This window comes from Phascolarctos cinereus, unplaced genomic scaffold (assembly GCF_003287225.1).
Source record: "Phascolarctos cinereus isolate Bilbo 61053 unplaced genomic scaffold, phaCin_HiC Scaffold_726;HRSCAF=1367, whole genome shotgun sequence".
NCBI lineage: Eukaryota > Metazoa > Chordata > Mammalia > Diprotodontia > Phascolarctidae > Phascolarctos > Phascolarctos cinereus.
The window spans coordinates 256196862-256218081 of NW_027556098.1; the positions used below are offsets into that span (position 1 = coordinate 256196862).

The 21220-nt window shown below is 38.0% G+C and overlaps 1 protein-coding gene across 6 annotated transcripts in view; it reads left to right on the top strand.

The window, feature by feature from the left end:
- The window catches only part of ATP8A2 (ATPase phospholipid transporting 8A2), a 756382-nt gene that overhangs the window by 287332 nt on the left and 447830 nt on the right, over positions 1–21220 (top strand). For all 6 annotated transcript variants that reach the window (XM_020997141.2, XM_078147076.1, XM_078147075.1 and 3 more), the window contains exons 23-24: positions 498–636; positions 13250–13314. In XM_020997141.2, the coding sequence (XP_020852800.2) occupies positions 498–636; positions 13250–13314 (204 nt within the window). The remainder of the gene's footprint in view (positions 1–497; positions 637–13249; positions 13315–21220) is intronic.

The window sequence follows — 21220 nt, forward strand, 5'->3', positions numbered from 1 at the left end:
AATTTCAGACTTGATATGTTTTTCTCAATTCTGTGATCCAGAGCATTAGTGCCACAGGATCTTTTTTGATACTTGTCTTGCCAAAAATGTGTCCCAAGTGTTTGAAAATTTGGTTACATCTCATGGTTGATTACAATGAATATGCATCATGGAATAATAGATGGGATTCCTTATCCCTCTCCAGTACTTAAATGCCTAGTTAAATGGGTCTTAAAAAGACATAGATTTTGCTCATCAGTTACAAGACCAGATGATATCCATTCTGTCTGACATGGCCATTGTGCTTTGGATAGTTCCAACATTACTTGATTTTGAAACATTGACGCCCATGAGATCCAAACCATTTGTGTACCATTAATCATTGGAGCTAGTACATTAGATACTGAAGTAGGAATGAATTTAGACAATATACCTCATCAGGATTTTCTATTGTTGATTCTACCTTTGAGTATATTCAGACCTGTAACTGCTTAAAAACTTTTTTGTTAAAAAATTAGGATCTCCTGCTCCTTGGAGCTACAGCCATTGAGGATCGTCTTCAGGCGGGTGTTCCAGAAACAATATCAACACTAATGAAAGCAGAAATTAAAATATGGATCCTAACTGGAGATAAGCAGGAAACAGCAATCAACATAGGTAATCGATTTTTAAAGAAATAATATGTTGGTTATAATGGTAATTAATGTATTCTAGTGTCAAGGATAGGTAGTTGATATCCAACAATTCTTTCAACCTTAACTGAAAAATGGAACCCAATAAGATTTTCCTGTCATGAGGCAAGAGAAAAGCCACTTGAAAAACAGGGGGTTCTAAACATTTTTTGTGTGCCAAGGATCCCTTTGGTAGTCTGATGAAACCTGTAGACTCCTCCTCACATTATTGAAGGAATTGCTAAATTTTAGTCCGAGGATAGTGAAAGTAAAGATGTAATTTTGTTCCCATCCAAGTTCATGGACTCCCCAAAATTAATCCACAGATTAAGAACCCTTGTTCTAACTAAAGGGAATGCATCTGAGTGAAAAGATAGTAAGATAAAAAGTTTGTTGTTTTTCTGATTTTCTAAGGTAAAGTTCTCTTCTGTATGTGGTCTATGCCTTCCTTACTTTGCTTCAGATCTTCCCTGTTTTTCTGCTTGAAATATGATTTATGTGGGGTTTTTATTCAATCCCTATGCTCTTTGTAAACTCAAACTTAGCCATTGTGAGTGAAGACCTATAATATACTTTCTTAGCAAGATATCATAAAATGCAAGATTTTGGCATAAATGTGTGCTTTTATATAAAAGTGCCTTCCCCACCCCCCATAACTTCATGTTATTCTATACCAATTTCTCTTTCTGGACATATAACTCATTATGGATACATAACTTTGAAGTTATTTTTATGTATATTTATAACCAGTTTTGATTATTTAGGGACACATCCAGTTCATGGATTTTCCAGACTTTGTGCTTCTTCAGTCTGTTCCTTAGACTTATTTAGTGCTAGTCAGTCCCAGAAAGAGACCAGAAAGGAAAGGTGAACTAGAAATCAGTCCAACTGCTTTTGTTAGCAGCTTAAATGAAAGGTTTAGGTGTGGAAGGATTGTATTGCTAACCAATATTAGGTTTGAAGATTATCTTAGGAATTTAATTACATGTGATTTTCCTAAAACCATTATTAAGGAATATTGAAGCGTGGTTACACGTAATGGTATACCGGCATAGCTTACCTAATGTCCTACATGTTTTCCTATAACTCATTATGTTAAATAAAAAACACCATGGGAGCAGTTAGCTCTATAGAAACAATGATATCAATGGGCCATCAGCCTAACAATGTTATATAAAGTGGAGTTTCACAACTCTACAATGAAGTTTGGTTGTAATTTGCTAATGATGTTGCAAAATATTATTGGTCAGGGCAAATTTTTGCCTGATGTGTTTGTATGTGGATGACTTAAAAATTAATGTACTAGTACTTGTACATACACAATTGACTCTTAACCTCTTCAGAGTAAACATTAATTACTTAAAGTTATGTCACCATTGCTCAGAGCACTTGCTCAACTCCTTTGGAGTTAGTTTTGAGGTCTCTATTAAACTTAATCTTGAGTATCCTCAGTGGTGACAAATGTCTTTAGAGGAGTGATTTGGCTTTTGGAAACAAATTATTCATAGTCAAGGATGGAAAATAAGGTAGTGATATAAGTTATTACTACTTTCAGGCTTTTAAAAAAGCAAAGTATGATTGTAAAGTGAAGAGAGAGAGAGAGAGAGAGAGAGAGAGAGAGAGTGTGTGTGTGTGTGTGTGTGTGTGTGTGTGTGTGTGAAGCTGTTTGAGTATATACAACTAACTCTGAAGACCTAGCTGTACAATACACCTTGAATTCTAGGATTCTTCCTGGGTATCTTGCCAGTGAATATCATTGGTTTATGATGAGGACTAAGCTGATTTAACACAATCCTATCCCTGTTACTGAAAAAAAAAACACTGAAAGCTCATACTCTCCTGATGTTATGATGTCAAAATTGTAAAAAAAAGGACAGACTTAATGTAGGATGATATTTTATGGTATTTGGAGAGGATGTGCATGATAAAATTTTGAGAATAATCTTCTAGTGTCTTAATGTGGTAAAGGTAAGCTTGGATTCTCAGGGGCTGAGCCCCAGGCTCCAGAAATTCCTAATAAGCAGGAAAGACTTCAAGTACTAGCTGGGTGATAGACTGTAGATCTGTCAGACAGGCTCTTCCCTGCTTGACCTTAGGATATGGCAAATTCTTGAACATCCTCTTCTAAATGGCAGAGGAGTCACAGTTTGTGTCTATGGAAGTGTTATGCATACCCATAAAATTATAGATCTTTGACTCCAATGCCTAGAAGGAGTCTTTAGTCCCTGATCCCCATTATTTTTTAATAACAAGCCACTAAAGCATGGGGATGGCTAAAATGATGAGTTTATGACACCCAGCTACTTTCTGTATGGGAATGTTTTGTAGACTTTTTGGGTAGGGGAAGTGAGTATTGCCTGTAGGAGCTATTGATCTTGAAAAGGAACTATTCTTTGTGAATTTTTAAATGTACTGCAAGCAAAAAAAAATCTGAATTTTCTTTTTTCTGATGCAAATTAAAATGTGTATGTGATCTACACTTTCCTCTCTTTCAGCTCTTCTCTACTTTTCTACTTGAAATGTAATTTATGCAAGTTTTTTTTAATGCCTGTGCTCTTTGTGAACTCAAATTTAGCCACCATGAATTGCCTTGTTGTGGAAATGGTAGAAAAATAGGGCTGGATAGTGCTGATGTGATACTGGTTGGGGGTGGGGAGATAATTGCCTTCTTTCTCTACTGCTCTAACTCCCATCCAAGTAAGCCCTGTGATGAGTATAGTGCTAGAGGGTGGGAGTGTGTGTGTGTGTGTGTGTGTGTGTGTGTGTGTGTGTGTGTGTGTGTGAGAGAGAGAGAGAGAGAGAGAGAGAGAGAGAGAGAGAGAGAGAGAGAGAAAGATTTTTTTTTTGCCTGACCCAACCAAAGTCTGGCCAAGTTAGGAACATACATGAGAACATACTGGCTGAAGCTCAATCTAGATAAGATAGATGTGTTGCTTCTAGGTAAAGGCATTTTTAGCAGCTTGCTGAATAAGGCTTTCTTTATCTTTTATCCTCAAAGGCTTTCTACATAATTCAGTGATAGTTCTTGATTCACAAATAGTGACTGCTCAGATTGCATCTGTGTTATACTGACTCCCTGTCAAAGAAGGCTTAGTGCTAAAGTCTTAATTCATGCTGCTCACACCTCTCAGATTTTATTTAATTGGCTAATAAAGGCTATCAGAAAAGTATGACTGATTCTGAATACCTCCTCCTTGAAATCTGAAGGCTTTGCCAAAGTAATAGTATCTTATCTTCAAGGTTTTTTCTGCCCTTATTTTCTCCCCATCTCCACCTTGCCCCCTGCTCCTAGCATACTAGTAGAGGTCTGCCAAACAACTCCTGTGTTCCTTGGTCTGAATGGCTATAGAATTGATATCTTTGAGAAATAGCAGTAGCTTATCTTAATGTAGAGCTTTATATGCTTTATAAAATTCTCATTTGTACCTTAAGAGGTACAGGGTACAGGTATTATTCCTATTTTACATGGAAGGAAACTGAGGCTCAAGAGGTGAAGGGATTTCAACTTGGCTGGTTATAGGTAGAGTCAGGAATGCTTTCTGATCAATCATGCCTCAAAGTGTTTCTTAAGATTAGCCTTATTTTGTCCCACCACAGTGTTAAACCTGGAAAAGGTCCTTAGAAGTCAGCTAGTCAGTCTCCTAATTTTATACACTGAGGCCTATAGGGATGAAGGGGGCAGGCAGCTAGGTGGCACAATGGATGGAGTGTTGGGCCTAAAGTCCGAAAGACTCATCTTCCTGAGTTCAAATCCACCCTCAGACACCTCTTAGCTTGTGTGACCCTGGGCAAGTCACTTAACCCTGTTTGCCTCAGTTCCTCCTCTTCAAAATGAGCTGGAGAAGAAAATGGCAAACCACTCTAGCATCTTTGCCAGGAAAACCTCATTAGGGGGTCACAGACTGAAGTGACTGTACAAAAAGGGCATTTGGTGTCACAGTGGATGGAGGGTTCTGATTAACTGATTAACCTTTTCTGTGGCTCTCTAGTGCCACCATCCTGTTCTCCCTAATCCCTGTAATTGGGTTACCATTTGTTGAGGGAAAATGTACCCCTCCTAACTTTCCTTGAACTCTCATCCATATCCACTCCTCCATAGTCCATTCCCTCCTTTGTTTTCTAATTCTGTTCTCTTCTCTGAATCCCTTGTTTAACTTACATGAACTTATTAACTTATTTTCTCCGTCCAGCTGTGGGGAACCTGCAGCCTGGAGGCTACATGTGGCCATCTAGGTCCACAAGTGTGGCCCCTTGACTGAATCCAAACTTCACAGAACAAATCACCTTAGGGAGGGACCCTAGATGTCTTTTAGTCCATCTACCTCATTTCACAGATAAAGAAACCAAGGAAACTGACTTAACCAAGCCCACAAGGATAGTAAGTCTCAGGGCAGCATCTCTGACTACAGAGCCCTTGAAATAATAGCTTATATAAATGTACTAAATGACTTAGCAATGGATATGTTGTTGTTGTTGTTGAGTCATGTCCAACTCTTCATGACCCCATTTGGGGTTTTCTTGGCAAAGACAGTGCAGTGGTTTGCCATTTCCTTCTCCAGTTCATTTTACAGATGAGGAAACTGAGGCAAATGTGATTAAGTGACTTGTCCAGGGGCACACAGCTAATAAGTGTCTGAGACCAGATTTGAACTCAGGAAGATGAATCTTTCTGACTTCAGGCTCAGCATTCTATCTACTGTGCTACCTAGCTGCCCAGGCAGGTGGCACATATCACTTCTCAGTTTTGTCCTCTGTTAAATGTGAATGGGTTGTACTAGATGACTCCTGAAGTTCCTTCCTCACAGGGTTGTTTGTCCTTTGTTCTTGAGGAGGACCATATTATCATGGAGGTGATGCCATGACATGCAAGTGAATTGGATTTAAGTGAGGGAGAGTGCTGTACAAAGTCACCAGCGTCACTTTCTCCTCCAGAGCCCTCTGGGTCCCGTAGCCAGACACACATCAGGATGACTGGAGATGGCCCCGAATGAAAGCTAGGAACTTTCTTAATCACTCTTCATAGGGTCATAAATTTGGAACAGGAACCTCTGAGGCCATCAGGTCCTACCTTTGTTTTACAGATGAGGAAACTGAGGCACCATGAGGTTTTTGGCACATGTCAATAGTCAAATAGCTAGTGTTTGAGGAGGAGTATGAGCCAAGGCCTCAGCGATGGCAAGTCCAGTGCTCTAGCCATTATACCACACCGCCTTTTAATGTTGAAAAGAAACTTGGAGAGTTGAGGTGGTGGAGAAAGTCCAAGCATAGCCTCAGTTTCTCTACAGCTTGAGCACCTAGTTGCTCCTCCTTGTTATCACAGCCTTGCTTCTAGGTCTGCCCGAGCCTGGACCTGACCTTGAGGTATGGTTTGAATGGTTCCTTTAGTCATGATCCCTGAGCAGCGGGTATCTTTGGGATCCAGAAGATGGAAAAGATTCTCAGGATGTATATGGTACTGGTCTTTTTGATTCAGGACTTGAGGTAATAGGGAGGCACTCCTAGAACCTATGGAGATGTCATCAGCAAGGCTACCTCTGAATATAAAGGAGGACAAAGGAATGTATAAATATGCAACAAACTTGGTGGCTCTTGTAATTCATGGTGGTTGTTCTCTCTGGCCTGATTTTTTCCCTTGTTCATTTATTTTTCTTAATGTTGTACATTTGCCCAAAGGCTCAGGTCCTAAGAATATTCCTTCCTTCCTTCTTTCCTTTCTTCCTTCCTAAATAGGAATTGTTTCTGTTTTGGACAGAAACCCTGAGGGTATTTCTATGCTAGGTAAAAGAGGCCATTCTTTGCCTCATTTTTTTCTTTTTTTTAACCTAGCCTTAATCAATGTATGGGCATTTCCTCAGTCAAACTTAGATCTGCCAAAGACCTTAGCTTTAAAAGGCCAAGATCTTCTACCTCATCTCTAGTCATCCTGATGTGTATCTGGCCAGTGGACCCAGATGGCTCCGGAGGAGAAAGTGAGACTGGTGACTTTGCACAACCCTCCTTCACTTAAATCCAATTCGGTTGCTTGTCATGGCAGCACCTCCCTGATGTCATGGTCCTCTTCAAGAATGAAGGACAAACTACAACCCTGTGAGGAAGGTACAACAATCTTCCACTCTCTAATGTGATTCTGAGATCATCAGCTCCTTATGTCATGTACCTTCTCTGTTCTCCATTATACCTAACAGTGCTAGGCATATATTAGTGACTTAATATGTTTCTGAATTCTTGAAATGACTTTGTCTTCCCAAGCAGGTGGGCTTTTTGGCCTTTGTCTAAGATTTAGAAAATCCTATTGATTTTCTTTGAAACAAGGAATGGGAAGAAGGAAAAAGAGGGCACCTAGTTTGAATGTGCAATTTGGGAAAGTCTGATGATGTGATTTATGAAAGGCTGTATCTTTCATAGTTTTTGAGCTAAACATCCAAGTTTTGTGATCATTTTTGTGATTTACTAAGTGTTTTTGGGTTGGTGGACTGCATGTATTTTGGGGAAAATCAAGTAGTTGCTAAATTTATGAATATAGATGTGATTTATAAAACTACTTGACATTTTTCATCTGAAACCATCATGTTTCAGAGCTCAAAAGGACCTTGGAGATCATTTAATCCATCCATTCATTTTACAGATGAGAAAGAGGCACAGGAATCATAATGAATTAGCAGCAGAATTGGTATTAGAGTCCCAGCCTCCTGACTTCTAGACGAGAACTGTTTGCGTTATCCCCTGATGCCTTGTGAAACTAACAACAAACTAGTTCTGTGAAATGGGTTAGCTTGTATTTGACATCTTTATAATGAAAGACTTGCTAGCCTAGGGCTTATTGGTTTTTAAAAGTAATCTCTATCACTTTAGAATTTATTTTTAATGGAAATATGCATTTTTTTCTCTTAGTTTATTTGCTGAAATGAAAATGCTGATTTAAATTTAACCTAATTTCAAGTAATTTGTGGTTTTTGTGAGCTAAACTGACCCATTGAGCCTTACCTAGCAAGGTTTGCATAGATGCTGTGGTTTTTAGGAAGCATGGTCCTGGCATGAAGCCAGAATTTTGGCTTTCTGTGCATGAACTTATGCTAACTAGCCATGTTCCAGGGAGTTGGCAGTTTTATTTAACTTAAAAATATGGCATCAGTTAGGCTAAAGTGAAATTTCAGATGTGACCAACACTGGGATTCATATAGTCATGGTTTCTCTTATTGTTGAAGATAATTTTTGTGGTATGTGTAGGCAGTGATACAAATGGATTGGACAGATAATTTTCTGAGCCTATTTTTTTTTAATGGAAGTAGGTCAAAAGCAAAAGTCTTTTAGTGAATATGTAACATTTTTAAAAAAATTTAAGTTGTGAATTGTCTTTTATCCCATATTCAATGTATACTTTGCAACTTTTCCATCAGTAGGTATTTATTTACCTTATTTACCTTCATTTAATGCTTTTTCCATCACTTATGAGGAGAACATTGAACGTCTGACCAAAGGAATGAATTAATCAATGGTGGGCTTGCCAAATAGACAACAATAGTATACTCATTGGCCTGGCCATTTAAAAGATACTATTGTCATTCCTGGTTCAGTCTGGGCCATAAAGTTTATAGTATAGTTGGCATGGGTTCTGAGCCTGTGAATTCAATAAATTATATTGAATTCAACCCCCCCCCAATAAATTAATCACTCAACTATAGTCCACCTGTTATGACCAGTGTGACCTTGGACAAGTTATTTAAATGCTTTAGGCCTTAGGTTCTTCATGTGTAAGGAGAGGGGGCTGGACTAGATGTCCTCAGAAGTCCTTTCCAGTTCTAAATCTTTGATCTTATGCATTGAGCCTCAGGCAGATGCCTATCACAGAAAGGGAATGTGGGGAGTTAGAGGGAGATGGGGTGGCAAAGAAATAGGAGGCACAGACATTGACCCCAAGGAGCTTGTTGTCTAGCTGGCGAGATGAAGCCTAAACTTGAAACGAAACAGAGAACAAGACAAAATACAATTGTGTGAGAGATAAATACAAAAGAAGTTCAGAGATAGACAATCATCTCATTGTGAACTAGACAGGTTAAGGGAAGGCTCCATGTCAGAAGCAGGATGGGAATTTGGGACTTAAAGATGGCTGATGCTATGAAGAAACATGAAGGGAAAGCTGGGGCAGTCTAGACAAAGGGAAGAACTAGAATTATAGCATGGAATTCTACTCAGATCAGTGAGCAATTAGGTTAGATATGAAATCTAAATTTTAAGTTTTAAATCAATTAGATTTCCAGTGTCTGAACTTCTTTTGCAAATGCCCCTAGCACCCAGTTATATATTGTCTCATTTTCTATGTGACAGGCACTGTCCTAGGGATACACATAAAAATTAGATGTTTCCTGTCCTCAAGCATCTCATATTCTGTTCAGGAGAAACAATGAATGCACAGATAAGTAAACACATAATATATAACAGTTAATCAACAAACATGTATATACCTACTACATAGCAGACACTGTGCTCTTGGGATACAAATAAAAAGTGAGACAGTCTTGACCTAGAGTTGTTTACATTCTACTGGGGACCTTTTATATGTTCATAATGAGGAATAAGAGCCTTGGGAGGATTGGGAAAGGCCTTTTGAGTGGGAGGGGCCCCATGAACTGAGCCTTGCAAGGAGTCAACAGTAAGCATGCCATGGGTAGAAGGACCTGAAAAATTGTGGGCAAGGGGAACATAATGGAAAGGAAAGTGAGGTTTAGGGAAAATATGAAAGACAGAGAAGTTGTTTACTTAACCTGATCTAAATTCAGAATCACATTAAACTGTAATTCATGGGAGAACTTGGCTTTTCGTGGTGTAGGTGAGATACCTTTTGAATTGTTGTTTGAAAGAGACTGGCATAGAAGATTTGGCTTATAATGATTTTATCTTAACAAAGAATATAATCAAAAGAAAAGCGGAATCAGTGAGTTTCAAAGGGTCGATACATTTGATTTATGTTGGATGATTTCCAATGTATTTTTTTTCATTAAAAAAATAAAGTGCCATTTCTGAGAACTAGAGTAAAACAAACCGCATGTTACATTTTGGTTTCTTTGAACCTCGATTACACTGAAGTAATATGAAAAACAAACAGTTTTGCAGCACTGTTAATTTCAGAGGCAGAAAACATAAGCTCCCAAAGGTCTTCTCCCCAGCCACTTTATGATCCTCTTGTTAGATGGCTAGATTAAAGATCTAGACCTCAATTTACAAGTGTGGATTGACATTTCATACCTGGCTTTGACCCAGGAGCTGATCTCATTTTATCCACAAACATCAAAAATCAACTGCACCAGAATTGGAGCAGACTTAATTTAATTTGCGACATTAGCTAAGCCCAAATTTACTCCACAAAATAGCCGTGGCTTTTGTAATTACATCTATGATATGTGGTGACTTTCTAAGGAAATTAGCTTCATCCTACACATTTTAGAAAATGCTTTTGGTTGGTCTTAGAGGTCTGACTCACTGCATATTTAAATATGTGGCAGTTTCCTTTGGGGGTGCCCTCCTTCTGACACTCTGACCAGGAAATACTTAAAACATTTTCTCCAGAATATCTTTGGCCAGGTTCACTTGTCAAATGGCATCTTGCTTGAATGGGAAGATATGAAATAAAGCAGTGAGCCGGTATTTAAAAATTACTGCTCACTGACTATAGCAGCTGTTGTTCCAATCAAAAACTGCTAGAAAATCCTTTAGAATTAGTTATACTGAATTTGTAACAGTCTGCTGCCTAAAGCTGCTAGTATCCTCCAGGGGAGGAGTAAGCCCAACAGAGAGGGAAATGATTAAAGTTGCAATATCTCCTCCCAATCCCCCAACCCCTGCCTTTTAAATGAAAATAAAATGCACCACCTTCCTTCTGGACCCAATCTAAAGGTTCAGACTTTGGAGGGTGGGGAAATCAAATTCTGGAACTTGGAAATGGAAAAAAAAAGGATACAAATACTTGAGGATACGTAAAGGTAACAAATGGCTTGGACTATTTTGGTAGTAGTCAGGCACTGTATAAGCTGCTTCTTGTTTGTCACTGCTTGCTCTAAATCTTCATTATTCCTCGTTGGAAGCTACTTTTGACAGAATATAAGAAGTGCTTCTTTTGTCAGACATCAAACTTTCTGAGTGTGTGATTTGTCCTTTACAAAAAACTCAACAGATATACTTGTGGCCTACCTGTATGACTGGTTTGTTTTGAGCATGGTGCAATCACATTGGGATCATAGAAACATAGTTTGTATGCCTGCCAGTCAAGTAAAGAGTCTTTGGAAAGTGTTTGACATTAAAAAATAGTATAACGTAAGGGGGCAGGGGGTGAGAACAAGCGTTTATTAAGCACCTGCTATGTGCCAGGCACTGTTCAAAACACTTTACAAATATTATTTCATTTGGTCCTCACAACTTCGTGGGTGGTAGGTGCTATTATTATCCCCATTTTACAGTTGAGGAGGCTGAGCCAGGCAGCAGCTAAATGATTTGCACAGGGTCATACAGCTAGTAAATGTCTGAGTCCACCTTTGAACTCAAGCCTTCCTGACTCCAGGCCTATCCACTGTACCACTTAGCTGCCTCACTAGGCAAATTATAAAACCATCAAGTATATATAATTTGCTCTTCATTGGCTTATCTTTTTTCTGAGGTGGACTTTGGGCATAAGCCAAACATGTGCCTGGTCTTCATGGAAATGTAGTGTTTAGAGAGTAAAGAATAAAACTTGTTAAGTGTCCCTGCTCTGCAAGTTTGGCCTCTAAGGTGTTTGGAACAGTGATAGTTAAATGTCAGCTCCAAAGAGTTGGCTTTTAAATTTAGCTTTCTAAGTCACTTGCATTTATATTTACATAGTATTATATTTTTATTTTGTTTGTCTTTATTCATTCAATATTATATATGTCCATGTTATCTCTCCTGAAAGTAGATATCATTTCATTCTTTGTATTCTTATCCCTATTGTCCTGCACAGTGCCAGGAACATAGCATATGCTTAATAAATGCTTGTTGATGATGGATTTATAAAATTGTTTCATGTACAAAATGCCTTTCTTCACAATAACCTTGTAAGGGAGGTCATAAAATTAGTATTATACCTACTTTATGGATGAGGAAACTGAAAGTGAGAGCTTGTGGCATGTCTACTCATACATAGAGCAACAGAGCTGAAATGTAAACTCAGTTCTTTTGATTATATGAATAGTTTTTTTTCTGCTGCATCATGATGTATAAAATGCCTGATTATGTGAAGGTGGAATGGACATTCATTGTTTAAGACTAGTACTAAAATCTTAAAATTTCTGACAATTTGTCTAGTATCCAAACAGGTATTGAGACCCATGGGTCCATTGTATTAGGATTCCTTAGAGTAAATGTAAGGAAGATTCCCTTTGTTGTTGTTATTTGACAAACCCATACTTCTTCATGTGTATATAACAGTAGGCAAGTGGATTATTTTTCTATGAGGAAGGTTCTTTTAAATTGACCTTGTGTTCAAGAAAAAGGTGAACACCAGGAACTAAAAGCACTTTTAAAAATGTCTCCTCTCAGAAGACTTTCAGGAGGTACATTCTTCTTTAGTCAAATGAGAGGGTTGGAGTAGATGACTTGTAAGGTCCATTTTGGGCAGGTAGGTTGTGTAGTGAATAATTCACCAGGCCTGGAGTCAGGAAGACTTATCTTCCTGAGTTCAAATCAGGCCTCAGACACTTCTTAGCTGTGTGATGCTGGCAAGTTAGTTAACCCTGTTTGCCTTAGTTTCTTCATCTGTAAAATGAGATGCAGAAGGAAATGGAAAACTATTCAGGTATCTTTACCAAGAAAACCCCTGTGGAGTCATGAAGAGTTGGACATGACTCAAACAACTGAACAACAACAAGGTCTCTTCCGTCTCTCAGTCCTATAATCCTTACGTGAATCCCTTCCTGCTCCACCTGCTAGTACCCTCCCTCCCTAACTAATTCGTATTTAACTGCTGGAGCAGCTACACAAATTATAGTACATAAATGTAATGAAATGTTACTATGCCATAAGAAATGATGGATATGATGGAGGACAAAGCATAAAATAACTTAAATGAACCGATTCAAAGTGAAGGAAATAGAACCAGGAAAGCAACATATAGAATGACTATACTAGTATAGATAAGAACAATAACTTCAATCCCCAAACAATTTGAACTAAATGTTATAAAATTATAAAGACCAAGGTTGTCCCCACTGAAGATATGAAAAGATACTTCCTCCTACTCCTTTGTATCTTTGTCTACATTGAAGCTAATGGGAGATAAGGATAGTAAGGATAGGGGAAAAGCCACAGAAATTCTGAACGTAGTTGTTTAAACTGTTAGTAATGACATTTTCCCCAGGTACTTCTGCTCAAGAAGCAAAATGGGTTGAGTTGAGCTTTTTCCTTCTTAACCTATGTGGATGAGCTAATGAGCCATGAAATGGTTCAAAAGTATAGGGAAGTTGAAGGAAAAGAAGAGCAAAAGTTCTGGATAATTGACAAACTAGCCAATCAGGTTTTAAAAATCAAGAAATCATTGAAGGGATTGGCATTTCAAATGTGTAACATTGGTTTTTATTTCACTTTCTTAACAGGCTATGCCTGCAGACTGGTGTCACAAAACATGTCTCTCATTCTGGTGAATGAACATTCTTTGGATGTAAGTAAATTTTCCTCATAGGTACATTTAATTGAATATGTCAGATTTTCTTAAACTTTGGGGTTTATCTCCATCTTAACTTCTCATGATGACTCAAATGGGTGGGTGGGGGAAATAAAGATTAAACAATATTTCTCTATTTATTCATACTAACTTAGATTTATGGTAATGACATCTTACAGTCACAGACCTTGAAGATCAAAATAAACCTAAGGGTTGGCTCTTCTTGATGAGGCTTTGTTATTATTTAAATAGTTAGAGAAATGTAGCATTAAGTCTAGTAGTTTGAATATGTGATTTTACTTGAAAAAATAAAGAAAAGATTAAAGTACCATGCTTGTAAGAAGTTTCTGATACTGAAGCGTTGTTTATTTTGTTTTTGTTGCTAAGTTCCTGAGTCCTATCCATTCCTTTTTATTGGAACTTTTAATATACCACATGGATCTTCCTTCTAAATAGCATTGTCTAGCACTCCTTAACAGTGGTGATTAAAGTTTAAGTGGTAGGGAGTAAATATTCATCTAATTCTAAGGTAGCTAACCCCTACTATTTTGCAAATAATTTAATAAAAATAGCACCTTAATGCAAACACCTTATGCATTTAAGGAATGCTTTGCAGCTTATAAAGTATTTTCACATGTAGTATATGACTCATTTCTCATGGTAACCCTATGGAGATTAGGGCAAAAATTTTCCCCCTTTTACAGATAAGGAAACTGAGGCTTAGAAATGTCCTTTTGCCTGCTGTCTCAGCAGAATTGCCTCGGTTTGACTATACCTTACTGCCTCTTGAACAGGATTTTTATATATACTAAAGATTCCTTGGAGATGGGGAGAGCTATCTATAATCTTCACATCAGAACACACAAGGTGTTATATATAATTCCACATCACTTCCCTGTTCTGTTGATCCAATATACTATTTTTGACAGAAGTCCTGAGGCATCTTTTGCTGGAAACAGACTTTAAAGGTTAAAGGTACATTGTCTTGCTTCCCATAACAACTAGTTATGGATCTCAGATTTCACAAATTTAACTAGCTTTTTATGAACCCAACATTAAAATCAAATGTTAATACAAGTTCATACACACTTTCTGTCTTCTTGACTTTTTAGAAAATTATTTTATATCATCCTCCTTCATCATTGCCTGGCAGTGCTAGACAGGTGCAAATTAATAGTGAGTTCAAACTTGAAGTTTTGCGTGTTATTGTATATTTAAACAGTGGGGAGCTAAAAAAAAAATCTTTTCCCCTACTCATCTTCCTGGGCTCTAAAGGCAATTTGAAAGTGCTAACAATAATTTTGCTGTAAGCTTGTTAATTAATTTTCATTGGGATACCAATAAAAATTGTTTTGGGGGAGGGGCAAGGGAACCACCCAGCCAGGAGCTTTTTTGAACCCCACAAACCTTGGAGTCCCAAGAAGAAGGCCATCTTTACTGTCTAAACAATGGATGACAGAGGTTGTTAAAAAAAAATAGCCATAAGTAAAAAAGAGTAAGACTTCTTGACTACTTAATTTGTAACTCCAGGCAATGGTTTTTTTTTTTTTTTAAATAGAGGTCCAAGTGTCAAAAATAAGTTTGATATCCACCTTTATTGTAGTAAATGCTTTTGCTTAAGTAAAGTGGGCATGTCTTAACAGTTGGCTCAACATGTTAAGCTTAATACTATGACTACAATACTATGGTTGTTCATGCTGTAGACCTGCCATCATTTCCCTGTACAAATACATGATCACATGACACAATCTATATACTGGTCAAGTTTTCTGACTTGTTATTAAGGATTGGTATAAAAGCAGCTGGTGGCTAGTTAGGGAGTCTAAATAGGATAGCTCTGGGATGATTGTAGAATTCAGCTATGTACAGTGAGGCGGAGAGAAAAAAGTCCACAGCATCAGTTGTCTTTGTCCAGCCTAGGAATGAATAGAAGCCTTATAAGTGTTAAAAAACAGAGTGAAACTGGGAGCACCATACCCCGTCAGCCAGTGCCAGAGCTTCTTGGTTTCCTTACTGAAGAAAGTTGGTGATTACATGGTATGTCCCCAATCTCTGTCATGAGAAATGAGGACTGTCATCAGTGATGGTGATGCTTGAGCTCAGATAACAGGTTTTGGGGCTGTAACAAGGTAGCCCTTATTATTGTAGAGGCAGTAGATAGGTGTATTACCGTTACATCAGAGGCTTATGTCTGTCAGATGGCTTCACTGATGAAGTTCGTTCTACTCTAGGGTTTCCAAGCACTGTTGTCTCTGGGTAAGGACTGAAGATAATATATCTTCCTGTAGGCCTGAGTGTGTTTTATTTGGAAGGACTTCCAAGCAGTATCTCATGTGCAGCCTTTGATACAGCTTACTTGGTTCACATGACAGTTATCAGTATGTGTGCTTTTAAAGTAAATTTGATTATTTTTTTCCTTTCTTGCAGTATGAAAACCTGACCAAGGAGTTTTAGTTAGTTATTTTTTACACTCAGCAGAAAGCAGACATGAGGTCCTTTCCAGCTCAAAATCTATGATCCTGTGATTGTTATGTTTTCTCATGAAGTGGTTGGATGATGGCAACTGTTAGATGAAGTGATATTTTCTTAGCCTTCATTTCCTTAAATGAATTTGTTTCATGATTTACCTTGCGTAAAACCCTGTGAGTTGAAATTAACTTCATGTATTTCATGCATGAAATCATAGTAGCAACAAATGAATTTTCCAGCAGTTGTGGCCAAGCTCTCAGAAGTGGATATAGTTCCCCCTCATGGGGAGCTTTTCTGTTTTTCTTCTTGGCATGCAACAGGTGATACAAAATCAGTGTCACTACTCTGGTTAACATTCCTACTCCACTGAGGTAAGAGAAGCGTCTTCCAGTTATTTTTCACTTAAATCTATAATAGCTTTTTGAAGATAATACCATCCTGATTCAACTCTACACTCACCATAGTCTTGTGCTGATGTGACTTATGCCTTGAGCCTTTTGTACTCTACAGTCTTATAAAACCTCTTTGATAGAAACGCTGAAGGCATTCAAATCTCAGCTGCCTTGACAATCAAATTCCTCTTTCAAAAATTAAGTTATAAATCTTCTGTAGTATAGTCTTGTGTTACTCTTACCATATCTTTTATGATATTTCATTCAATCATTTGGAGTAAAAGAAAAAAGATGATATATCCAGACTTGGTCTTGGAAACCTTAGAGACCAAAACCAACCAACCAACCCTGAATCATCATTTAATATAGAACATTTTGGAAATTGAAAGGAATTGATGAGATGAATATCACATGCACCTGGGCTAGGGAATAGCCAATAGTTTTCCTAAGTTGTATTAGTCAGCCCTGGATTGAAATATTGCATCATTAATGCCATCATTTGGATTCAGATACACCGTTTCGAAGGAAGGCTCAGAAGTGCTAAGGGAAAGGGAGTGAAAGAATTAAATATCTAAATGTCAGGGTTTTAAAAAAAAATGTTCTTAGCCTCTACTTTCAAAAATAGATGGCCAGAAGAGAGATGTTTTTCTAGAAGCTGAGGAAGATTAGTTCTGAACTACACTTTGAAGTAGGAAAGATTTTATGGAGTTCTTGCATTACCCCTCCTGCTTTAATTGATTTGAAATATGTCTCTAGAAGGCTGCCTATCATTCTTATGATGATAAATGCCATTACCAATGACAGTTGGGAGTGGAGGTGCATAGAGGTTAAGTCTTGGTGTGCAGAAAGTATCTTTTAAATAGCATTACATCAAACAGTTTGCCTGTTTTCACATGGACTGAAACCCAAGTAAGTATTAAATGAATATTGTAGTAACCCAGTATGAACACCAAGCAACAAAAAATGCAACAAAATGGATATTTTATTAGGGCAGTATTTCCCCTTTTGACTTGCAAGGGCAACACTTTGTTTTCCCAAATAGATACTTTGTTGTGATGACTTCAGTTTGATTCCCAGTCTTCTAGATGTAAAGAAAAATGTAGTGTTTCTTTAATTTGATGAATTCTTGAGCTGTTCCCAAATTTTTTAAGTCAGTGATGGGTGAAAATAGATCAAGTGTGTTAGTGGGTAATGTTGACACTACCCAAGTGTATTTTATACACCAAAAATGAACAAAAAAATCAACCACTGTGTGACATGTATAAAAGTTTTTTAAGTTCTTATGTGATCCTAAATCCATTTTCTACCTCCTTTCCTAATGTCATTATGAAATGTAAAGCTCTTTGGGGAAAAGTTTAGCAAATAATAATAATAATATTAAGTAAAAAATAATAGCTAGTATTTATATGGCACTTTAAGTTTGGCAAAGCACTGCAGACAAATGTTATCTCATTTGATCCTCACAACAACCCTGGGAGGTAGGTACTATTATTATCCCCATTTTATAGATGAACACACTGAGAAAGTCAGAAGTTAAATAACTTGCCCAGGGTCCCAGATTTGAATATAGGTCTTCCTTACTGCAAATCCAACTTTCCATCCATTGTACCACCTAGCTGTCTCTGAGGAGTTTGCACACATATTCAAACCATTTTAGGATTTCACATATTTTCCCAACAATGTGAAAACCCTTGCTGACATAGATCTGCACATTTAAAAAAGCTTTTCTCAATCCTTTCAGTAACCTGTAGGTCTCACTTGGTAGGATCTATCATTGTAGCTTTGGGAAAAGACTTTTTAAAAACTTCTAAACCTACACTCCCATTAAAAAGAGCATTCCCATAAACGTAGTAGAACACAAAAAGAGGATTCTATGTAAAACTGTAAATCTGGGATCTTGCATTAGCAATAACAGATTTTTTATTGTTAGCTATGCTTTTCTTCAGTATTCTCTGGGCAGGAATGCCCTGTTGTAGGTCTATTCTGCCACAAAATTTGTGCCTTGAGAGCCTGATTCTTTCTTAGGACGGGGGCTATTTGTATATTTAGAAACAATGGATGGAAGAGTCTTGAAAACTTTGTACTTGGAAATTCTTAGAAATTGCACCCTCAGGATTTCCCTTGTGAACCAGATTTTCTCAGTTTTTCCCTACACATTCCCAAGGGTCCCCACTGAACAGGATACCAAAAATAAAGAACGACAGAAAAGAGGCAGACTGTTTTGTAGGATTATAGTTCATCCACCTATCCAGGAGGTATAGAAACCACCAGGGCTACTTCAGCCAGGCCCCTCTAGCCATCTTTCAGGGAAACAACTCCTGTGGAAAAAGGGCCCATCTTTCTTACCACCACCACTATCAACTACCAACCAATAGCTGTCACAGTGGCAGGCCTTCCCGGCTAGCTGAAGCAGCAAGGCATCCTGAAGGAGAAGGAGGATCAACCCGCTCCCCCATCTCCCTTCATATTCAGGGAGAGATTGGCCATTACACTATGACCAACATACCCAGGAAAATCAATACCCCTCAGGTCTTCTTCTATCCCTGCTGCCACAGCCATCATCCAGGAGGCCCCAGAGGGTTAACTGATTTGGCCAAGGTAACAAAGTGGCAGAAACAAGATTAGAATCCTTGTGTCCTGAATCAGGCCTACCTACTTTCCATTAGTCTTGGGGCCTAATCTCTGATATTGTACTCATTTGGAATGTATATTACACATTTTTTAAAAAATAAAATTTTACTGATAATCTTTTATTTCACATCACTTACATCTCTCATTATATTCTTTCCCTACCTCCACTCCTTCACAGAGAGCCGTCCCTTATAATAATTAAACCCAGTATATAGAAAAAGTCTTGAGGTTGCCTGCAGTATCCCATCCCCATGGATTTTAGAGCTGGAAGGAACCTTAGATGCCACCAAAATCAGCATCCTCATTTCACGAACAAGTAAATAGAGACACAGAAAGAGGTTAAGTGACTTCCAGAATCACAAAGATAGTGTCTCTAGGGTGAGAGTTGAACCTGTTTTTTTCCTTTATTCCAATTCCTGCATTCCATATAATATCCCACACTGCCTCTACTTCTAAAAATAATTTTATTAATATCTTTTTTTTTTTACATCATTAGAATTTTTCTTAGCATTTCTTCCTTTCCCTTACCCTAGGGAATCATCCCCATGGGACAAATGATATTAAAAAAAAGAAAAAAGAAGAGGAAAAAAAAGCAAAACTGATTGATATGTTGAAAAAATCTGCAAATGTGTATAATGCACAATACAGTGGACCTCCCACCAGGAGTAGGGTGAAGAGGTCTTCTCAGATCTCTCCTTTGGAGTCAAGCTTGTTCTTTGTAATTTAGTAGCATTTGCTTTGTTTTTGCAGGGTTTTTTTTTTTAGGTTTACATTGTTGAAGAGAATGTGTGTATTGTTTTCTTAGCTCTGCTCGCTTCAGTTTTCATTAGAGCCTATAAATTTTTTTATGCTTCTTCCTATTCATCATATTCTCTATTTGTTATAGTTCTGTAATATTCTGTTACATTCATGTGCCACAATTTGTTTAGCCATCTTCTTTTTTTGGGGGGGGGTTAGGCAGAGCCATCTTCTGATCAATGGGCATCTACTTTATTTTAATCCTTTGCTACCCTAAAAATGCTTTTATAAATATTTTGGTGTATGTGGGGATATTCTTCTTACTAAAGACCACCTGGGAGTATAAACCTAGTAGTGTAATGTCTGGGTTAAAGGATATGGGCATTTTAATCACTTTATTTGCATAATTCCAAATTGCTTCCTACAATACTACAGATTTTTAAAAATATGAATGTAGAGTTTCTTTAGTGTTTAGAACTCCCCATGAGGAAACACCCATTGATGTAGATCGGCATCAGTTCTGTTATCACTTCTGTGAGTTGCTTGGGGCAGTAAGACACTAAACTGACTTGCCCAAAATTACACAGTTAGTATGTATCAGGTACATAACTTGAACCCAGGCCTTTTGACCCCTATGCTAGCTTTTTCTCCATTATGTCACAGTATCCATGCCACCATCCCTACCCTTACACATACAGAATAGCTCAATAGACTCTTCCTTTAACTGCATGCCACAATCTAATAGGTACTTACTTTTCATCCACTTAGTTTTTCCAATGTGGATATTTAGATAAATCTCTTTTCCCTGAGGATGCATTTTAGTATTCTGGATCTCAATGCAGTTAGTACAGTTTACAAATATGGAAAATTGAACTTAACAATCAATAAATAAATCTTTTTTTAAAAAAAAAGACTTTTCTGTGACAGGGGAAAATGCGCATCTCTGACATTACTGAATCAGTGTTTAAAAAAAAAATCAGTTGCAATGGCATCATTTCCACATTCCTCACTCAGATGTGACAATGAAGATTATGATTTGCACAGTGGGTTGGAGAACTAGAAATTTGCTCCAATTCTCCTGGACTCTTAGAACTTGCTAATAGAAGAATTATGTTAAGAGGTAAACTACTTGGAGCTATCTCCCTAGGCAAAGACACCAAAAATTCTAAGGAGACCACAACCTAATGAACTAACCAAGGAGACTAATCTGTAACCCTCAACAGCACTGACTCCTCCACTAGTCCCTAGGTTCTGGCCGTATTCCACAACAGACTCCTCTGCTTGTTTTCTGGGATCTAGGCAGTAATTCCCTGGATACTGCAGTCTTTGTCAGCAAACCTGGCCCAGTCCTGACCTTCCCATCTTATGGAAACAAGCAGCAGGCTATAACTTCTTGCCCTGCCTCCCATTCCCACTCCAGGAGGGGTATAGGAAAGTGGAAGTGTATGCCGTATGGCTTGGCAGAATCCCTGTCATAGTCAGAGAGCTAAGAGCAGATCATCCCGCTCCAAACTGACTCATCTACTCCCATGAAGAGTTTACTCTTCACCGACCTTAGCCTCCCTGCCCCAAGTGATTCTATGGGTTCAAGGGGCCAGAACTAGCCTCCACTGGATACCAGTGCCCTTGTGGAGCTCCACACACATATTGTCCCACTTCCCTCTTGTTCCCTT